General features: G+C 43.4%; 1 protein-coding gene across 1 annotated transcript in view; it reads right to left on the bottom strand.

Annotated features, from left to right (window-relative positions):
• Positions 1-1,231: 1,231 nt before the first annotated feature.
• The window catches only part of LOC139650832 (FERM and PDZ domain-containing protein 4-like), a 35,590-nt gene continuing 14,325 nt past the window's right edge, over positions 1,232-22,496 (bottom strand). The window contains exons 3-15 of the mRNA XM_071527614.1: positions 18,149-18,251; positions 16,991-17,036; positions 15,698-15,802; positions 15,273-15,380; positions 13,276-13,407; positions 11,755-11,874; positions 11,110-11,246; positions 10,234-10,360; positions 8,211-8,300; positions 7,887-8,069; positions 7,551-7,689; positions 5,213-6,250; positions 1,232-4,587 (exon numbers count right to left, since the gene is read on the bottom strand). Of these exons, the coding sequence (XP_071383715.1) occupies positions 1,232-4,587; positions 5,213-6,250; positions 7,551-7,689; positions 7,887-8,069; positions 8,211-8,300; positions 10,234-10,360; positions 11,110-11,246; positions 11,755-11,874; positions 13,276-13,407; positions 15,273-15,380; positions 15,698-15,802; positions 16,991-17,036; positions 18,149-18,251 (5,684 nt within the window). The remainder of the gene's footprint in view (positions 4,588-5,212; positions 6,251-7,550; positions 7,690-7,886; positions 8,070-8,210; positions 8,301-10,233; positions 10,361-11,109; positions 11,247-11,754; positions 11,875-13,275; positions 13,408-15,272; positions 15,381-15,697; positions 15,803-16,990; positions 17,037-18,148; positions 18,252-22,496) is intronic.

Consider the following 22,496-nt stretch of genomic DNA (forward strand, 5'->3'; position numbering starts at 1 on the left):
CATAAATGCATCTTGATACATGGTGTGGAATAATAAATCATTCAAGCACACAACTTATTCCAAAACAGATGATAATAAAACACAAAAACTTAAAAATAATTAGATATAATAATAACACAGTGCTCAATCTCAAATGTTCTTTAGAGCAGTGTTTCCAAGCCCGGTCCTCAAGTTCCTTCTGGCCTGCAAGTTTTAGTTCCAGCTCCAACACACCTGATTCAGTTAAGGACTTAATGCTGATTGGTTGAGTAGGAGAAACAGATCTACCTGAACAGAGCTATCATGAAAGCATGTGGCCCTTCATTGGATCAGGTGTGCAAGAGTAGAGCTGGAACAAAAACATGCTGGACAGGGGGTGCTTGAGGACTGGGTTGGGAAACACAAATATTTACTAAATTGTTTTGATACATATTTTTTGCTATTACTGTAGTTTCTTATTCACGGCTTATTTATCTGTTAAAAATATTTCAAAATAATTTAAGTGTTACAATATGAAGCAGTACTAAATGCAGTGCAATTTTAGTGTCCCTGCAATTTTAACATTTGCAATAAATGTTCCTCTCAACTTCCCACAAACTGCATTGTAATGCAACAGGGTTGAAATCAGTTCACTTTATGTACAATCATTCAAAGTAAACTGTGATAGAATTTAGCATGTGATTTTAAACAATAGCAACCATCTCTTCAATGGACAGTGAGACTTTTTTTTTTTGCCTTTTTTTTTTAGTTATAGTGAAACTGCACTTTAGAGTGAATTTAAAGTGAATTCACTCCAACCCCGTTCAGTGATATATCAAAGAGTAACTTAAGCAGAATACTCCATGGCCTCCTCAAACTGCTACAGCAAATAATATATTCATATTGTATTATGTACATTTTATACATTTTTAAATAAGTTATATTATGCACAGGTAAAAGGTTATCTATTAGGTACATATCATATTACAAAGGTCTGTGACAGTATGGCTTTGCAAATGTACATTACAATATTGTCATCAGAAATTGCAAGTGCAGTCAGTGAAGATTGCCTTTCAACATCTTCCTCATCTTTTGAGTTAGAGTCTTATATAACCTTCACGTCTGACACTAAATTGATTCTGATATGGAAATAGTCCAGATCTTAAATAAGAAGGATCGGACTCTCATGAGCCTGAATCGAAAATAAAAAGATGCTTAAAGACAGACTTCTACTGACTCCGTAGGCTACACCAGAAAGTATAAGGAGTAGCCTCTACTTGCTAAGCAGCGTTTTAAGGGAGCGGGTGAGTGCGTTAGCGATGGCCGACATGGTGCTGGAGTGGCGGACCAGGGCTTTCACGCTGTGCTCTCCTGGTGCTCCCACGGTGGCCGCCTCAGCTGCTTTGAGCAGACAGATGTAGTTCATCACAACCTCGTCGACCTTGGCCACCACCTCTCTCTGTTGGTGTGCGGCTGAGGCTCCGAGCCCCCGAACCAGACACATACAAGCTTCGCAGAGACAGCACAGCACCTGGAAGCTACAGGTCACGGCTAGCAGCATCTCTTCAGGACTACCGTGGGCCTGTGCCATCCTCCGGCATGCCCGGCCTAATTCTTTCGACTCAATAGAGAGGAGCTGCTTGTACTGGGGTAGGTCCTGGATCTGAGGCATCTGGACCCCGCGATCCCTGCGACCTACGCTGGATCGCACCAGTGCAATGAGCTCGCTGGCGTCACGGCGGACATCTGCGAAGCCGGCGGGGAAGATGTACATGCGGTCCTTGAGCGCGTTGATGCGTGCCAGACGGTCACTGAAGCTCATGTTGTTGAGGACCTCTCCGTATAGCTGGTCCCCGACTGAATCCACTGCCGCACCACAGGGCAACACCGCTGATGCTGCGCCACCTTCAGTATCGATATCACTCCCGCCACGGCTCCGCCTGGGCCTCTCCCACTCAATCTCATCCTCTTCACCCTCACTCTTCCTCTTAAAGAAACAGTAGCTAAAAGGCCCGTTGCATCTCCAAGGACTGGTGTCCAGTTTTTGAGAACCCTTCAAGTGTTTACTGTCTTTCTGCAGAGGAAACGCCACAGACGCCCTTCTACTGTCTCCCCTGCTGCCTGTGGACCAGCATGTGGTGTGGGAGGACACAGATCCCTGGGAGTAGCTCTTGGAGAGCCGCTTCCTTGTTGGCCTCCGTTGCACTTTGGTCTCACCTTGTTGGGCCGCAGATGGCGACAAGGGCTGCTGGCTTCTGCTTCGGCTGGGCTTGTCAAACAGAACCTCCACACTACCAGAACCAGCAGTCACGTTGCTGGAGCTCCGCCTGAGCTCCCGGCCCCGCTGGAGGCTGTTGCCGAAGGGATGTGTCTGTGGCAGAGTTGGAGTGACCACCTGAATGTGGTTCTGATTCTGCCGGTACTGGATGGAATGGATGGAATCCTGTTTCGGCAGGGTACTTGAGTTGCCGAAGCTGGTGTTGCCTTGCACTGATAGAGACAACGGAGGTGGAGGTGGTGGAGGAGGTGGTGGAGGAGGTGGAGATTGCAGGTTGGGGGTTGGAGACGTGATGCAAGCTCTATGGCCAGTGGACGCCTGCCTGGTAAAAGCTGAAGGGTGGTCTCCCCTTCCCAGCGAGATGGTGTTGAGTTCCGCTCGTTGGCCGGCTAAACTGGGGGCAGCAGAGAAACAGAGAGAATCATTAGGGCGAGGATGAGGAGACTGGCGGACTGCATGCTTTGGCCTCAGGTCAGACTTCAACCAGTCCTCTGTGCTGCCACTGGGCTGGCTTTTCGACCGAGGTGGGGGACGGTTGGCGGTACCCTCGCCCTCACGGTTGACACTGCTCTCTCTCTTACACAGCAACAGGAATCGCTCTGGGTCCATGATAAGCTCACTCTCCAGGCCAGAAAAGGAGCTCCTCCTCTCAGTGCCAGGCGGCCTCACCTCTAGACTGTCGTTTGGTCTCTGAGCATGCAAATCAGGACTCCTCTTGAGTTTGGCAGGAAGCGTGGCTGAGTGATATGGCCGGGGGTTTTTATTTGCCAGCAGCAAGGTGGCTGTATTGGGGTTGACTAAATTGGGGCTTAGGAAGGGGGATGACATGGAGGAAGGCATGCAGGGGCACCGGCCAATGGTGTTCCCCCTATTCTTAACCATCTCCACCAGCTGGGGGTTGCTAGTGATGTAGCGCCTGCTGTCCTTTTTTACTGCCCCTCCCATGCCTGCACTGTGCAGCTTCCCTCCCTGATGCATCTGACTGACTGTCAGGTAGTTAATCAGCTGCCTATAGGCCTCACTGCCTTCCTTCTGGTTCAGCCCCCTCAAACAGGCCTGTTGCTTAGCATGCAGATCATTGTGGAGCCTCCTGGTTGCTGTACCTGTGGTTTCTTTATGCTTAGATGGTGTAGTGGAGGAGGGGCGGCATGGTTCAGCCCCAACAGCAGGAGGGTGGATGTTGGGCAGCATCTTCCGTAAGAGCGCTGGGTCTGCGTGCGGATGGAGGTCTTTACCCAGAGCGTTCTGGCCAGGGATGCTGTGGGGGATTCCAGGCTTGTTATCTTCGTAGTTGAGCACCCTGAGCAGTGAGGAGGAGGAGCTAGAAAGTGGGTGCCGTTGGAGATGGTGGTGTTTCGACTCGACTGTGCCAGGGCCAAGCGGTGAGTCAGTTGGGGTGGCACAGGCGCTACTGTTCGTGCTGCCACCAGCATCCAGCGATGAGCACAGAGAACCCTGTAGTGAACTGTGGGCTTCTCCTTGTAAACTTGAAATCCTTTTTGCTAGATGATATTCACACAGCCGAGCCACGCTCTGCTGCCTGGAAATAGGCTGATGGTCACTTTGTATGTCTGACCCCTGGTCTGACCCCCCTGATCGGGGTTTTTTGGTTGGGGACAGCAATGATGCCACCACCAGGTGTTCATCTTGCTCAACAGCAGAAGCTCCATTATCTGCGGCGCCCTCCCCCAACTCGCCAACCTCTAACAGATGGTCAGAGGTAGAGGAGGGGGGCCGAGGGCTACTGTGATGGCCTCGGGGCAGACTGTTCACCCCAAGGCCCTCAGCTACAGAATTCTCTGCCAAAAGAGAATTCTGTCTTCTTTGACTTTCCCCTCGCTCACAGAATGAAGTGCGCTGTTCCATGTCAAGATGGCCGCTGCTGCCGCCACTCCCACCCCGGTGTCCTTCTCTTGTACTGAAGGTGTTATACTTCCCATTGGAGTCCGCAGACTTTTTATGATGTTTGCCTCCGGGAGCGGTGGAGCTGGGGCGCTGGACAGTGGAGAAGAGGTTAGTCTGGGACCTCACCTCCATGCTATCTGGCCCTGATGATGTAGGGTCCATCTGGGGGCTCCGTCTTGGAGGTACCGCTGGAGGCTGAAGGTGTCGTGAAGGACTACGGGGTTTCTTCTGCACAGTTCCTCCTGTACTGGGTGAGACAGGGAATTCTGTTTTCTCCTCAAGTAAAGGTTGGTACCCTTCCCTTGTGGCCACCAGTAGACGCATGTGGCTCTCGTTGAGCCTGTGAGCAGCAGCCAGTTCAGACACTTCAGTCATCTCGGACGAGTTGGTCTCATTGCCTGAATCTGAGGAGGACTCAGCACTGAAGTCACGAGATATCAAAACACCTAGAAGATAAGAGATAAAAAGTTAGAGATGTGGCATTCAACTCAAAGTTGATTGCTGTAAAAAGTGTACATGAAAAAGGCTTTGAAGCTGGATATCTAAATTGAAATAGATACTGCCTTCTTAATTTGATATGTACCAAAACAGAAACCACAAAAGAACATAAAGCAGCCAGACCATACAAAACACAACACAGCACAATGCAACAACACATCACAACAGCAATGAAAATAAATTTTACATTAATGAGCGGGGGGAATAGAACAGTGGTTTCCAACCTGGCAGACACACCTGGGGAGTTAATTAAGATCTAAGGGGGGCAAGAACTCCAATGAGTAGGAGGTTATAATCCAATATTTTTTTGCTTTATATGGCTTTATATAGCTTTAAAATGAACACAAATTAAATCCAGATTTTTACTGGTCTAAATCATATGAAATGTGTTTTTAAAAGATTCAAACATTGGACCTACATTGGGAGGACCGGGGCACTGATTTTATGTGGGCTGAGTTACAGAGCGCTCTGAGTAAAAAGGTTAGAAACCACTGGTAAAGAATAAACATAAATGCTGTTGGTCAAACAACACTCATATACATCATGTGGTGCTTGCATTAGTATGCAACAGACCTGGATTGTTACCGTGGGGCTGCGGCCGGGGAGGCCTCTGTTCAGAGACAGACAGAGCCTCCAGCGCCTGCAGAGTGTTGACCACTGCATTATCCAGCCTCCTCTCGCCTCCCCTGCTACCTTCCCCTTCCCCTTCCCCGTGTGTCGGTACGGCATCAATTAATGACACCGGGATATCATCATTGTCGCGTGTGCTTAATGGCCTTCCCTCGGGTGCCGTGTCCTCATCTGAGCTGTCCCGAAAGCCCGGCGGTGGAGCAGCGATTGCAAGGTTGAGTGTCTGCAACAGTGTGTCGTCTTCATCATCATCAAGGCCGTCGTCTCCCTCCGGGGGAGGCAGTGACGTCAGGTCGATGATATCATCGGTAGAACCAGAAAGTGTGAGGAAGGTGGCCTTGCTGGCAGCGGTGGCTAACACTCCTCCCTGGTTACCATGGTTACTACTGTTTCCGTTGCCACCGCCTCTCTCGTCGCCCACTGGTGTCCCCCCAGTGGAGTCTTCCTCACAGGAGGCATCGTCCTCATCCTCCGCGTCGTCCGTCGTGTCAGCGTAACACAGGTCTCTTAGCAGCGGCTCTTCACCACACTCCTCGCCGCCAATGTTACTGTAGACATGCGGGCGACCGCTGTACTGGAACGCCACCCCGTCTTGTGGCCGAAAGTCCATGTTGTTGTGCAAGTAGGGAGGTCTGTGCTCGGGTACATCGGGGCTCTCCAGCAGTCTTTCGTAGCCTAAGTTCTTAGGGTGGTTCAGAGGTGGGTCACCCCCAAAAATAAACGACACTTTGGCGCTCCGAGGTGAGTCCTGCGGTTTGTGTCTGGTGGAGGGGGGAGGAGGAGGGGGTAATGGACTTCTCCTCGCCCCAAGGTCTCTGTCAGGGTGTTGGAGTTCATGGAAGTAAGGAGAGATGCTGTTTTCTCTCTGCCCGTTGTCTGAATAGTTGGAGTCCCTGTTGTAGACTTCTCCCTGGCTGGGTGACGGCTCCTCGCTGTCCCCCAGAGACGTGCTGTATGGCCACTCCAGGACACGATCCTGACCTGAAGAGAGCAGGAGAGGAAGTTTTATTACTTTATGTGTTTTATATCCTATGGCAATGAAAATTCAAAGGAAGGGCCTACTATTCACTGGGCATTTGAGTGCTCTAGTTCAGGATATTCTAAGTTTTACAATGCACTGCAAAAATATCACACTTAAGCCATTTAATCTAGTCTTGAGAAAATGTTATTTTTCTGCCAATTCCACTTGTTTCCAGCATTTTATGCAGGAGAGTTATTGGATGCATGAAATACTCTATTTTTGATTATTTTACGCTATTTAATATTTATTCTTGCCAGATCATCTTCAGACATAATTTTATTAAATTTAAATGAAGAGTGAACATGAGCAACAGCAGCAAATAATGCAAGGTATTCTTGGAAAGACTAAGAGCAACTAAGAGCAAATACTAAAAGGAAATGAACAAATGGTTTAATTTCAATGAATAGCCATTTAAAAATGTATGACATGGGGTTGCATAAGAACTATGTAAGGTGTCTGCATGTTTTAAATCTGCAGTGATATATTAATGGCCAAGAGGTGGGGCAGCTGGACAGTTTTCCAAGTTCCTGGGAACAACAATCTCCTCCTCTCTGAAATGGGAGGCCAACTTTATCAGCATAATCAAAAAAGACACCAGAGACATTTCTTTTTAAGAGTGTCGAGAGTGGGGATGCTTCAGTTTTACAGACTCACCTTCTCAATAACAGTCTGGTACAGCAACTCTACTGAGATAAAACAGTTGGATCGAAATGTACGCACAACTTCAAAAACTCGGCACTCAGCTCCCCTCTCTCTCAGAGATCCACCAGACCCAAACTCAGTGAAAAGGACTGAAAATTTTATATGACCCCAAACACCCAGCCTCAGGGAAAAGACTCAAGAGTATTAACACCAGAACATCTAGTTTTAGAATCAGTACATGCCCTGAAACAGTTTGAATTTTAAATGCACTTTACTACACAAGACACAAGTCTGTGCAAGAGAGTTAGTTTCTTCAAATATACCTGGCACTTTTAAATTTGTTATTTTTAATTTTCAAGTTAATACACCTTTCCTCTGTATATTGTGGGATACTGAGGGAGCGGTATGATTTTTTGTTGTTACCTGTGACTGATGTCTTGTCTTTTTGGAGATTATGTTCTGTGAGCACACTAGACAAATTCCTAACAACTGCAAGTTGATAGGAATAAAGCACTGGACTCTTGAAATGGGGAAGGACTTGTTTTTTCATTAATATTGTTCTGTCTTGACACACACACATGCACACACACACACTCTCCATTGTTAATAGTAACCTACCAGCATCGTCCCCTCCAGTGCTGTTGCAGTGGGCCATGCTGAAGATAGATCTCCTTGAGTCCACTAGGAGGCGATAGTAGCCTGCTGTTAGACAGGCCAGGTTCATTGCATCACTGGACTCCATGATCAGCGTGATGGGCTGTACAAGAAGGAAGGAAGGAAGGAAGGAGGGAGGGAGGGAAGGAAAGACAGACATACAGACAAAAAGAAAGAAAGAAAGAAAGAAAGAAAGAAAGAAAGAAGGCATAATTTGTATGGGACATAATATTTTGTTTGGCTGCAATGCTGAACTGCATTCTTGAGATTGGTCAGTGTTTCAGACAGCGCTGTGCTCACCCTGACATCCAGGACGTGCAGCTCCAGTCGTACATTGGTCTCGTCCTCAGTGAGGATCTCGATGCGGTTGACGTGGCTGAAGTCGGCCAGCAGGGCCACTAGGTTGGTCCGGGCGTTGATCACATGACTGATGCCGTAACGCGGGCCCACCAACAGCATCACCTCCGTCTGTTTCTCGCCTTGCTACAGGTGTGTGTGTGTAAGAGAGAGAGAAAGTCATTCAAAAACAATCTTTTCAGACTTTTGCTTTGTCCTCACAAGAGATCTTAGCAGTAAGTTCATAGTCAAACTTATACAAGTCATTTCCAAAACTAATGTTCTTACCAACAGTATTGATTTGAACTCTCTCCCTCCGTAGAGTCTGAGTTCACTGAGGTATCTCAGGTAATGCACCTTGGCCTGCAAAGCAGTCAACTGCAGAGAGAAATGAAACACATTTGTAAGACATCCAAAACTTCTAAAGTCAGGATTTAAAGCATAACTGCAGCCATGTTTGACCTGGACCAATTTTCACTTCATATTCCATCATACCAATCGATTCTGACCAAAATCTCATGAATTGCTTCACTATAGAGCTACTTCTCTCTTGAATGTCATTAGGATAATCAACCTCCCATTGAATCGGGCCCACAAGATCTCCAGAAGGCACAACAGTAAGTTGTAGCGTCCCATATCTAACTGTCTCTATACCCAATTCTCTATACTGATCAGAACTATCTGATCAGTATATCAGATATCAGATGATCAGAACTAACAATACAGCTACACTCCCTAGACATTGTACCTACTCTTTGGATTATACCGAATCCACAATCTCATTCCTGTAATATCTCACCTCACCATCAGTTTCAGTAACAATAGGCTAATGGGACGGCTGACCCTGCTGACTGGAAACAGACGTTTTCATTAAAAAATAATTTCGTTTTATATAAAATCTTTGCTTCAATCTTTCTACAAAAAAATGGAATGAGTCTGAGCAGCTTCTTTGATGTAGCCTGAGCGAGAACTTGGAGGCTGTAATGAGGAGGCACCGACTTTCTGAATTGAGCGATTGCATTTCAGTTAGTTGATATTGCTTGGCTGTATTTCTCTCTAATGAATAGACTGGATATCAGCTGTCAGTCTTTGAATACAAATTATTTGCCAACTCATCACACGGCTCAGGCTTGAAGGGAAGAGATCGATATCCTTCTCATGAGACATTTTATGGATCTTGTACACATCATGTACATTATGAAGCAACGCAGAAATGCCAACAATCATCAGATTGTCTGTCATGATAAATGTGTTCCCATAGACCATTATGTTATCTATGTATATTTTATCGCATCTGTCAGACCCCCAATCACTCTAACTGGCAACGTTGTCCATGTCCACTGCCTAAAAATGTTTCATCAGTCTATTCCCATGTATTTACCCAAGTGATGTAGTAGTAAATAAAAAGGTGAAACTATGATCTCCAGTTGGTGATCATTATGGCATCAACGGCATCAAACATATGTAATGTAATGTAATGTAATGTATGTAAACACAGATCAATTATATTTTCAGCAATACAATTGTTTCATGAAAAGACCATTTACTCATATAATTAGGTCAGTGTGATACTACTTACTATGATGTTTACTATGAGTTTACCTCATAAAGATTTATTCATGTCAGCCTATAAAGGTGGGTAAACTTTAACCCTCCACTACATCCCTACATCCAACTGATTACTAGCTACAGCACCAATGGTATTGCAGCAATAGTTGGGACATAGCAATGTAACTTAGTAATTGGGTGCTGACGGCTTACGTTGCCCAAAAGTTCAGCTGCAGTAAACTTTTCATTGTTGCATACTGAAGTGTTGGGTTCTTGCTTCTATCAATGACTCCGAGACAGCATGGCTTTTCTTCTTACAAGATTTTTTTTTTATTTTCTGTCATCATCTTTGGCCACTTCGTTCAAGACAGAGGACCAGCGGCTGCTTGCACTGTGAAACAGTTTCATAAAGACCTAAAAAGTTCAGCTGGAGCCAGACCAGCAGTCCTAGTTGGGGACATGTTGTGTGTGTGAATGTGAATATATCCTATTCTGCCCACAGATTGGACACTGCATATTGCTCGTTACTCGCATTAACATTCAAGGTGTAGCTCGGCAAAGGGTCTCGGGTTGACAAGGGTGAGAAACTTTACAAGGTTGAGCTTGGCAGCGATGCTATTTTAGGATATTGCATCATAGACAGAGAGAGAGAGAGAGAGAGAGAGAGAGAGAGAGAGAGAGAATGTGTGTGTGTGTGTGTGTGTGTGTGTATGTGGCAGGAGTTTATTAACAAGGGCAAAGAAAGACAATGAGTGCTGGTTACTTTTTTCCCCGGAGGCACGAGGTTCTGGTTGGTTTTGATGATGTGCGCCAGAGCCTTCTTTATGTTTTTCTCCTTCATGCTGGACAGTACTGCGGGGGGCAGGAACAGAGGCAGACCCCACTCCTTTCTGCGGAGAGGAGACACATTTCGGGGATAAAGTCACCCTCGGAGAAGTACTTCCACCAGACCCGGGTCAAAGACTCGCAATCAGGTTGAAGCATTTGGGTGGGGTTCGGTCTCAGTTAAGCTGCCGGTAATGGAAATGTACGCTGAATTGACTTTCAGGAGGAGACGTCTCCCTCGGGAACGTGCTTCTCCACAGCGACTCCTGATAACATAACGTCCCTATGTTAAATCTCACAATTTTTGCTTGCAAATATGTCTTTATCCTATGCTGCACTGTGCATTTTAGCAGCAGCTTTGTTTCTAATACTATTCAGACTGTCTTTTGTTACCTTTACTTTCCTAGCAAAGGTTTGCTGAGCCTGCTGTTTTTCAGCAACTACCTTCTTCTCATTGATACAGTTAAACACATTCATACCTGGGATCTGCCTACTGAGACCACTTCTTTCTGCTATTGGCCCTGAGCAGCTCCACAACAGCAGATGTATATACACAACAGGTCTTCAAACTCGATTACCACTAGATTACCACTGTCTAAGCGTTGTTGTAATATATTCTGTTAATACAAGGAGGGGAAAATAGGACAATAACCACATCTATCCCAGGACAAACTTTCCTACCTTGATCCTTCAAACTTTGTAAAAAAATTGGCAAAGTCAGTCTACCCTTCATTATTGATAGAGCTGCTCACACATACCCAGACACTCACACGTACTCACACTCACACACTCACACACACACACACAAACTTACTGGATGTATTTGAGCGAGACCTTTTGGCTCTGTCTGGTTGTCATGGTGAGGATGTACATCTGCAGCGCGGCCAATCGGAGCGCGGCGTCGTACTTCAGCTCCGGGCCGAACCGCTCCAACACCACATCGTTACAACTCTACGGCAAAACCAGGAAGGATAGTCTCGTAAGAATGTCAATTTGACCATGCCAACTGCATTTCATCTGTCCATGGGGCAATTCAAGAAGCAGTGCTTCCCTGCTGAGTTGAAATAAGTTGTTCTCAACCTTTTTGGCTTGAGATTAATTCAAACCGGGCTTGCTAGAGCAAAATGGTGAACTCTGACAACAAAGGATTAGATTTCCTCCTCTCAGACTATTGACTAATTATTGTAGGAAGCCTACGGGAATGCAATATTCATTATTTTAGAGGAAGTAGTTGATATAAGCATGATCATTTATTTGTAAATCTGTAATTGTTTTTCACTGTAAGGATACATCTCTATCCTTTTATGCCATTTTGTCCACCACCACCCCCGCAAGGGTTGAGACCCACTGAATAATTGTATTTATTTATTGATTTAGGATCCTGTTTCATCACAGTCGTCAAGCTACAGTCTGCAGTAAAAGTTAGTTTGGAGCCTGTGCTAGCAGCACTGCTGCTCACCTGTACGTAGAGGTATTCAAACGCCACAGCGTCTCTCCGGAGCAGCTCCACCGGGTCCCTGGGCACAAAGCTGATTCTAAAGAAACACTTCATCTTGTCAGAGCCGGGCCTCTGGGTCACCTGGAGTCACACAGGAGGGAGACAGAGACAGAGAGAGAAAAATATATAGAGAGAAAGGCAGTCAAGAAAGTCAACAAAATGAGGCTCACATTTTTTTTTAATCTTTTAGTGAAGTTGAAATTGTGAATTTGTGAGAACTATTTGATATCCACAAGAACTAGTAGTAGTAGTAGTAGTAGAAGGACTGATGGTAGTAGTAGTAGCAGTAGTAGTAGTAAAATGACAAACAGTAGTAGTAATAGTAGCAATAGTATTAGTAGTAGTGGGAATAATAGTAGTAGTTGTAGCAACAGTATTAGTAATATTAATAGGAGTAGTAGTTGCAGTAGTGGGACCAGCAGTAGTAATTGTAGTAGTAGTAGTAGTAATGGTAGTAGTAGTAGTAGTAGTAGTAGTAGTAGCAGCAGTAGTGGTAGTAGTGAGACCAGTAGTAGTAGTAATGGTAGTAGTAGAGGTGGTAGTAGTAGTGGGAGTGGGAGTAGTAGTAGTTCAGTCAGAAACTACATACAATCGGCCACAATCACAGCATTGATTAATAATAATAAGGAAGGGAATGGGGTGGTGGAGGGAATAAGCAGGCACACCCATTAACAGCAGTGTGTGGCAGGTAGGAACGTAGTAGAAGTAGCAGTAGTGGTAGTTATGGTGGCGGCAGTAGTAGCAGTAGAGTAAGTAGTAGTAGTAGTGGGAGTGGTAGTAATAATAGTAGTAGTAGTAGTAGTAGTAGAAGTATTCAAATAAGTGCCATTTTACCATTTCATAACCTAAAGGCATGATTGTGCAACGCCTCGGCAATACTCCAGAAAGAACCAACTTCTTGTTGTGGCTGTGCATATATACTGTGGCTGTGAATATATTTTTATAAAGCAGGCGTCTGTGCATCTTATTCTATTCCTCATTCAAAGCAAAACCTCAAGACCAGCATCATCTACTAAATATTGATAATTTAACATAATATTAAATGTTTTATCAAGGGCATTAGAAAACGTCGTTTCTTTCAAATATCCACCTGCCATTGTGCGCGCCACGTACAGAGCTTCAGATCTGAACTGTGCGGTGTGAATATTAAAATTGTCCTCTTGTGATCTCACACCCTCATTAGAATGTAGCGGGCACTGTGTATAAGTGTGTGTGAGTGTATTGGTGAGTGTGTGTGTGTGTGTGTGTGTGTGTGTGTATGGGAGTGTGTGTGGGAGGGTAGGTGTAATGTGAGCTGTCGCCCCTGCTGTGCCAGTTCTGATAAATGACACTGGGGTCTAGATGCTGCTTGAATACAGAGCAGGAATGTGTGTGTGTGTGTAGAAGTTTGTGTGTGTACGACAGAGAGGGAGATGGGCAGAGAGAGAGAGAGCAAAAGAGGAAGATGGAAACAGGAGGAAACAGAGAGATTTTTATTCCTACCTGAGTAAGCATCTCCTGTTCATGCAGGAGAAGCAGTCTGCTTCCAGAGCCTTCTGTCCGCTGCTCCAGCATGAGGGAGAAGTGCTCGATGCATTTGATCGACAGCTTCTCTTGGAGGGTCAGGATCACGTCCTGGAGACAAAACCAATGACAAAAAAAATTAGAACTTCATAAGCATAGTGGCCTGCTGTAGCTCAGTGGGGATGATAGTGAGTCCCAAATATGAAAAAGTATGGTTAAAAGTCGGTATCATGTATAATCTTTGTGCAGACTGAACGCTATTTGAACTATTTAGAGACAACTCTAATATATATGTACATATATCTGTATACACTACCAATCAAAGGTTTGGACACACCTGATTGAATGTACTATGTTTTTCATTATCTTAAAGCCATACTGATCTAAAGGTTTATGCTTAAATGCTTAAAATTTGTTCCTTAGACAAATATAAATAGTGAAGTTGATCCTATGTATGAATTTCTTTCCAAAGCCTTTGCCTTTCCATCAAGGCAAAGGGAGGCTACTTTAAAGAATCTAAAATATAAGATAGTTTTGATGTGTTGATGTGCACTTTTTTGGTCACTGTATAATTACCTCCGCCAAGGAGGTTATGTTTTCGGTGCCGTTTGTTTGTTTGTTTGTTTGTCAGCAGGATTACGGAAAAACTGCTAAGCCGATTTTCATTAAACTTTGTGGAAGGGTGTAGCATGGGCCAAGGAAGAACCAATTAAATTTTGGAGCGGATCCGGATCCGACTCAAAATTTGCATATCATAGCAGACTGGACTATTGGCCTTGGCAGAGGTCTGCGCTCTCCGAGTGCCCTTCTAGTTCCATTTGTGTTATTTCACAGTTTTGATGTCTTTACTATTATTCTAAAATGTTGAAAATAGTAAAAAGTAAAAATAAAGAAAAATGTGGTGTGTCCAAACGTTTGACTGGTAGTGTATATGTACATACAGAGTGATTTTAACAATGTAACAGGAATAGCATGATATCAACACTGCCAGAGTAAGGGGTTTGATTCCCGCTGGGGCCACCCATACGCAATATATGCAATAAAGTTATGATGACGCAAAAGAGGAGCGGAGAACCCCCCTGTAACCTTGAATATGTCATCTATTCTGACAAGAATTTCCTTTAACAATTTACATTACAGCTCCCTTTGCCCCAGGTGTGTAGCAAAATTTGACATAGCAGGGTGTGTTGCTGCCAACAGGCCTGTCACTCATCTGATCACTCATTTTACACTAGGTACCGCGGAACGTGTCTTTTTCAGATACACCTCCTGGATAAACAGCTACATAGCTCCCTACAAGTATGCATCAATAGACTCATAAACCATAGATGGTTGCAAAAGTAAACTTGTGCCTGAAAGTTCACCAGTTTGAACCCCACACTCCATCGAAACAAGTCATTTAGTCTCGTATTGAGCCTTAAAATTGTCTTTTCCTTAAAACAAGGGAAAAAATCTGTTAACACGGTGAGAGAATTTCTTGAAACAAATTAGTTTCCACTGGAAACGTGAAATTGTCTTAACCCTTTGGCAGGTTTTTTTTCACTTATTTTAAGAAAAAAATGTATTTTACAACCCAATATTAAACTAAATTACATGTTGAATTTATCGCAGTGCAGCTGAGAAATATTTGGGCATGGCAAGTAAACAAGCTCTCCCGCTCCCTAAACAACAGAGCGGGAGCCACCCAGTGGATTACTGTGGTTGTACTGGGCCGATCCCAGCTGTAATTGTGCCCAGAATGTTCACAACACCGCTGTGAATGAGAATACATTCCTCGCCAACTTGCCTGAAACTCTCAGAAAGTGATACTGAATTTCAAGGTTTAGTGTGTTTGCATCAAGACACATTCATTCGCTCCTTAAATTCATTTCTCCCTTTGTAATTATAGGTGCAGCGGAGGCTTCTAATTTTGTAGGAAGTGTCAAGTGTGCCTTAAGGGGGAGAAAACGCACACACACACACACACACACACACACCTTGATAGATGTACTGCTGTCAAAGCGAAAAGACTTGGTCTGCCCGTTCTCCAGGTAGACCTTCAGGACATTTGGCATGAACAGCAGAGAATTGTCCTTCACCGAGTTCTGCAGAGGAGAAATAAGATCAGACCTTCTCTTCATTCTGAGTGGTTATGTTCATTTTCATACAGTACCAGATGGGTGAGGTTAAACACATAGGGGCAGTAGCAGGTAAACTGTCAATCACAGTAAATTATACTCTACTAACACTTTTCTGTGATTGTCTTGGCTCTCTGACACCCATTGTTTTGTCCTATGTGGCAAATGGCAACCATCTGGCGTTTGCTATATAGGTCAATACATAAGCACGCGCGTGTGTGTGTGTGTGTGTGTGTGTGTGTGTGTGAGAGAGAGAGAGAGAGAGAGAGAGAGAGAGAACTTACTGGAACCTGGCCGTTGATAATGACCTCCTCTGCAAAGCGCACTTTGACCGGATTGGACTTGAGCTTGGCTTTTTTGGCTGCACTGATGAACGCTGATTTAGGGGACTAAGAGGCAACCGTCCAGAGAGAGAGAGAGAGAGAGAGAGAGATAGAGAGAGAGAGAGAGAGATGGAGGGAGAGAGAGGAAGAAAGAGATAAAGAGAGGCAGGGAGGGGAGAGATGGAGGGAGAGAGACAGAGACAGTAAGAGACAGATAAAGAGAAGCATAAACACACAAACAAAAATAAAGAAAAAGACAGTTAAGAGAGGGTTACAGTACATTACAAACATTTGTGGCTTGAAGGAGCTACGTGTAGCAGTTTAACATCAATAAATCATTACCACATTAATTCTGAGACATTAGTATAATTACTGTAAACAAACAAGACCATTGCTGAGAAGACTGGCAGCCTCTACCAGACTCTACACTGCATTTTTTACCATCAGGTCGGATTTGGCAGGAAATCTGCTGGATTGTTTTTACGGCACAAATGAAGCTAAAGCTTTCAGAGTCTCTCTCAGTGGCAGATGATGGACGGAGGGAAAGGCTCACTTCCAAAATCACTTCCAACATGTAAAGCCAAAGAGAAAAACTCTGATCAAAGAAGCAACATGCTCTTGGTGACAGGAAGAAACAGGGTTTATGGGAAATGTGGTCTTCATTTTGAGAAACACGAGCACTAACGACACCACTGGCATGAGAAAGAGGCTTCCAATCATCTCCACCATGGTCTCATTTGTTTACAGTGATTATACCAAGGTATCACAGTTCATTTGACAACGATATATTAATGTTTAACAATGCTATATGCAGTGCCTTTAAATATACAAACACCATGCACGAATGGTAAAAATTTTAGTGTATGTAGTATGCAAGACCCAGATAAAGAAGGCACAGGAGCCAGATGTAACGGATACAAAACATTCTATTTAGGGCATATAAATAGAGCAACAAATCACATATGCACAGTAGATACTGTAACTACTGCAAACATGGGTCGCATTGCAATTCCAAATAATATTCAGCATTTGTATTAATCTTCCTGGAGCACCAGTGAGCTTTGCCACATGGAACAATAAAAGTGCCATAAAATATGGACTTTCTATTGAGTACATTTATTCTGGTAATGATAATTTATCTGGCATGATCCAATTTGTCCTGATGCAGTAAACCCCATCTGGTGCTCCAAGTGCATTAAAACAAAAAACTTGGTTATTTGCGGCTACAGTTTAACCCAGAGCCGATCTACTCACAGGATACGGTTGGACAACAGTCAACATGATAGATTCTTTGCAGCTCCTGGAGCGAGAAGACAACAAATCACACAGTCAACAAAGTCAGCAAAAAACAACAATCACAGTGAACAATGGCAGATAAACAACAGGAACTTGATTAGCTTGGATGAAATGGAATGAGATGCCCCCGGCAATCAGAACTCGTAAGCGCACGGAATTGCAGACACACACACACACACACACACACACACACACACACACGTGCACAGACACTCACACCTTATTATTCATTTAAAAATCATGTGACTGTGGACCGAAACGTCATTTCAGTATAATTTTTGCAGTGTGCACTGAAACTGTAAATAGGTTATAATTTTATTCTGTTATTCTGAATATTACTCCATTTGTTTGTTGCACAGAACTCTATTAATTATGCATTATGCAGACAAATCTGGGTGGAAAGCATTACTAATATGCAATGAAAATACTCAAACAGGTCACATTTGAGCAATATTTGTTAGGCGTGTTCTGTTTATTAAAAAACTCGCTTTTCACTCAGCCCTCTATGTTTTACACAAACAGACAAATTAAAAGACAAAGAAACAATACATTATAATCTAATTGATAAAACATCACAATATTTCTTCAGGCCAAAGTTCTGCGACCGTTTTGGACAAAAGGTGACTGATGTTCATTGTTCAACAGTTTTGTGAAAATATTGATCAGATGATAACTTTGACCATGTTTCATAATATTTTTTTCTTAGCTGGCAGTGATTGTTTCTGCTACAACCAGTGATCAATCTCCCATTTCAAATGTTTCAAAATGGTTGCAGATATTATTAATGACACAACTCAAAGTTACAGCCTGTAGACTGGAATAAAAAGTTGATTTATCTTTATGTTCTACAGATTTTTAAAGTCATCACATAATGTTACCTTACCTTGATACATGAGTCTCAAACTCACCAAATAATGATAGAGCCTTTATGCTCAATAATGACTTATCAGATTAGATATAAGAAGACTTTTCTAGCACAAGATTCCCAGTTTTTGTATCTTAAGTAAAACCCACCTGCTGATTTGATTCAATTAAGAGATTTGAAACTGAGACTGGAGTAATAGATTCAAATTTGGTGCTGATAGATTATAACGTCCCCGAGGTTTTAGTTTGTACCTGACGAGGTCGATGACTCGTTCTCTAGGAGCCGAACTGACAGCCTCATCATTGATCATGATGATCTCATCACCTGGGATCAGCTTCCCCTCTGATGGACCGCCTGCACACACACACACGCACACACACACACAAGACAAAGTGATTGTGTCAAGGTTATTTTGTCTAAAAGAACCATAGGGTACATTGGAACTTGCATAAGTTTGATTTTCTCTACTTTGATCACACACACACACACACACACACACACACACACACACACACACACCAGCCGCTCTATTGAAGCAGCATGTGTTTGTGTGTGTTTGTGTGCAGCAAGATAGATTGAAAATAGTTGTTGTCCTGACATCTGCCTACGGCCGTACTGATCACACTAATTGTTTCAGTCTGTTAGCCAAAGATAGTGTGTGAATGAATCAATGGAGGGAGGGGTGAATGGAAGTGCTGTACATCACAGTGGAGCGGGGAGAACCTGTGAACGGCGAGCATGTGTGTGTGAATGTGTGTGCACGCATGTGTGTGTGTGACTGTGTCGGTATGTGGGTAATTTATAAACCGATCTACAAATGCGTGTGTGTGTGCGTCCCCTGATGCATGTAATGTGCGCTGAGTAAGAATCAATCTATTGCAGTGTCCTCATGCATATATATTCCCTCACTTGGCCAAAGGCTGTAAATAGAATATTCATTAATTCAATTGTCTGCTTGGAATTCAACGCTGATTGATTATCGAGATGCCTAATCACTCTCCTTCTAAGGAGCCACTGCAACTGACAGTGGATAGGAGGAGGAGGAGGAGGGATGTGGTGATATTTTAAGACCGCTAGCAGCCATGTCACTGTTGGTGTATTTGAGCTCACAGATTCCTAGCTATACCTCCAATGGTGTTGAAGCAATAGGCAGGACTGGTGATGTAGTGGTACTGTAAATGAAAAGTTGGGTATGATATGATATTATACAATACAATACAATATGATACGATATGATACAATATGATACGATGCATACAATAAGATATACGATACCATACGATATATGATACACTACATACGATATGATATACAATACACAATACACTATACACGATATGATTCGATACAATACACTACGATTCGATACAATACACTACGATACAATACAATACAATACGGCACAGTATACTTTATTGTCCCCTTTATTGTGGGGAAATTTGCCTTGGACTCATAGTGCTGCTGGTTCTCACACAACAAAATAATACAAATCAACAACACAAAATATTGCCCAAGACAGAGGGCATAGCATTAAAATAATAAGACATGACATCCATCCACACATCAAGACATAAACAGAGAGGAATACATACATTCACTTTGGCCCCCAGTTGGTGATTATCATAAGGCAAACAACCACTAATATAAACTGCAGCAGCTGATTTCACTGGTTAGTACAGCTTCAACCAGAGTGGGAGCGACTAATGAGTGACACCACCTGGTGTAGTGATTGGCTGGAAGGAAAACTTGCACACTCTTGGTCCTACATGGCACATGACTGGATACTAGTGATGTATATTATGAATTTATCTTGTTAGAGTTAAAGTTAAAGTTTGTGCCAATCATCTTGGTTGCCCTTCTCCTTTACATTCTTCCTGCTGAGGTCTGCACACAGTCAGCATAGTTGGCAATATCAAGGCTTTTCCTCCGTTCAGAAGAAGCCATTTGCTGCCACTTATTTTTGTACAGTATGAAAAACAACTTCCACAGACTTGGAAATTGCCAGAGCGAGATAATCCGTCACAGTCAACATGAAGCCTTAATTTGGTTTTGTCTAAGTCTGTTTTATCTTTATTTCATTGTCCCAGAGGGTGCCCAAATTGAGTGTTTTTATATGAATGTTTGCATTACGTTACCCTCTGCTTACTGTCAATCACCTGACACCCACAGGAAGAAATGGAAGTCTCTGCCAAGAAATAATCCCTCAAAAACATGTTGCTTTACAAACGTTATTGTCACATCCATATCTTCTTATCTTTTTGTAGCCGGGACAGCAGTTAATTTCAAGCCAGGTTTGACGCCATAAACTTTGTGAATGAATGACGGTTTCTCGTGCTTCAGCCTAACCCACAGGGGGACCGTTCTCAGAGCAGAAGAAGAAAGTCAGTTGTCAGAAAGGCAGTGGAGTACAGTGACAGACGCAGTCGAAACTTTAGTCCTGTAGTCTTTCAAATAAAAGTTGGAGGGAACTGGGAAGCTTTGAATGGCTGTGAACAACTTCTCATCCATTTTGCACTTTCCAGGCGGGAACTATAGTTCATGAAATGAGATCACATCAGTAGCAGCCACACAAATCTGATTGGCTGATGACCGCGAAAAGTTCAGCCGTAGCCAACATTTCTTGGCTGACAAGCTTGCCCTGTGTCCCTGGTTGTTCAATTCTATGGGAAATTAATGGACTTCTAGTGACTTGTTGATCGTGCTGTAAATATAAAATGTAACATTAGCCAACTTGCTTAAGGTTGTGGAAAATGACTCCAGGCAGCTGGTTTGTGGAGTTACTTGGCATGATGACACAGAAGCACGTTTGGTGACACCGCTTGACACAACAGAAAGCAGCAAGATCTATAGTCACAACCAGTATGACTCATGGTTTTGGTTGACATATTTATTTTTCAAATCAAGCTGCACTAAGACAAATTCCTATCAACCCTATAAAAGCATTGAATCTTTTTTAAATGTAAGCAATGATGAGTCAGTGAACATGAACACAAACTATGCTTCAGCATTATACTTTTTGTTCTGTCACAGTTTTATTCTGTTCTTTTCATCCTTTTGTGCCATGCTTGGCAGCCAGCGTGACCAGTCTCTGTTTTGAGAATCTACAATAGCTTTTCTAAACCTTTTGTGCAGCTGTCAGTGTTCGGACATTTTTCCTGCTGTAACTACTAGGTTGGAGGAGAAATTTACAGGTGATGGATAGAGTCCTGCTTGAAGCTGATTAGCTTTTGCTTTACTGCGTCAGGTCAATTTCTTGCTCAAGTGAAAAATGTAATCTCAAGCTCGACACCTCTTTGACTGAAGAGTGAAGTTGCGTCTACTTTGCTCTGTTTGCCTCCTTGTTTTTCTTTTCTTTTTTTGTGTGTTTGTTCTAAACTCAGGGTAAGACCCATGTGAAGCCTGACATGATGACAAAAAGTGGAAGACATTCTGAGATCGGGCAAAGCATAGGTGTCATTTACACTGGGGACGCTGGGGACATGTCCCACCTACAAAAAGTATCGATGTTTGTGTATTGTGTGGAGAAATGTTCGACTCGTCGCGTCTCAAGATGTCCGCTGATACATGGGAAGTGTTGTGAAGCAATGTAAAGTATGTAAGTATTTTTTCATTATTGTCCTATAGCCAGTGTGGTTACACTGATTTTGCCCTGCTTGCCAGTCCCATCCCTGTTGTGAGCGATACTTCCCTTCTCCACAGCTTCAAAATGTTGCTTGTGCATCTTGGACCTAAAGCTTGTGATACAACAAGCAACATTTTGGAGAAGATGACAAGGCAACGTGTCGGTCAACAGGAATTGAAGTCAGACTTGCAGCATAATACCATAGCATTAGAAGCTGCCATGCAGACAATGTGAGAGTGTTTATCCATCTACTTAGGCTGTGTAATCCTGCAATGTTGACCAAAATGTTACACAGTGTGCGTATCAAGGATATAAAAGTGCTGACACACCTGGCCGTTTTTTAGGGCAATGTAGGCTACACTCCCAATACCAACCAACTAACCAGTCAAAACACAGGATTAACATCTATTCAAGTGTTGCCTTGCAAAAAGACAATCCTGTGTGATTAAATAAAACATTTAAAGGCAACTTATTGATCGAACTTGATCATCATATTTGCTGACATGTATTTTCCCTGGTCATCTCTGCCTGAACAGTTGAACCAAAGCACAATCTGTCTGTCATGAAGAGCAGAATTCTACTCCCAGTGACTCAACAATAAGTGCATTCCGTCTCACACAGAAACTTTCTCCCTGAACACCCTCTGTTCATTTCAGCCACCAGTATCAACTGTGTTTGAGTGCTTTTACATCTCTGCTGTAGTTGTGAGTTTGGTAGTTGGTTTTATTGTGTCGTTGTTTCTGCACTGTTGATTTGTCATCCAATAACAAAACATCGATGGACTGGATTGAAGGAGAAAGGGTCATCTATAGACCCATCAAGGTATGTGAGGATTGTTTATTGCAGTTAAATTGTAAAGATTTTGAGCTGTAATTAAATGTAGCAGAAGAGGCTTTTGAGTGACATTATCGCATTTCCTTCAAAGGCATTGCTCAATGTACCGGTGTACAGAGACACTGTACAGCTCTGCTGGGAGT

The sequence above is a fragment of the Centroberyx affinis genome, unplaced genomic scaffold (genome assembly GCF_046629955.1).
Source record: "Centroberyx affinis isolate AG114_WGS23_722 - 3 ecotype Tasmania unplaced genomic scaffold, CSIRO-AGI_Caff_v1 ptg001547l_1, whole genome shotgun sequence".
Classification (NCBI taxonomy): Eukaryota; Metazoa; Chordata; class Actinopteri; order Beryciformes; family Berycidae; genus Centroberyx; species Centroberyx affinis.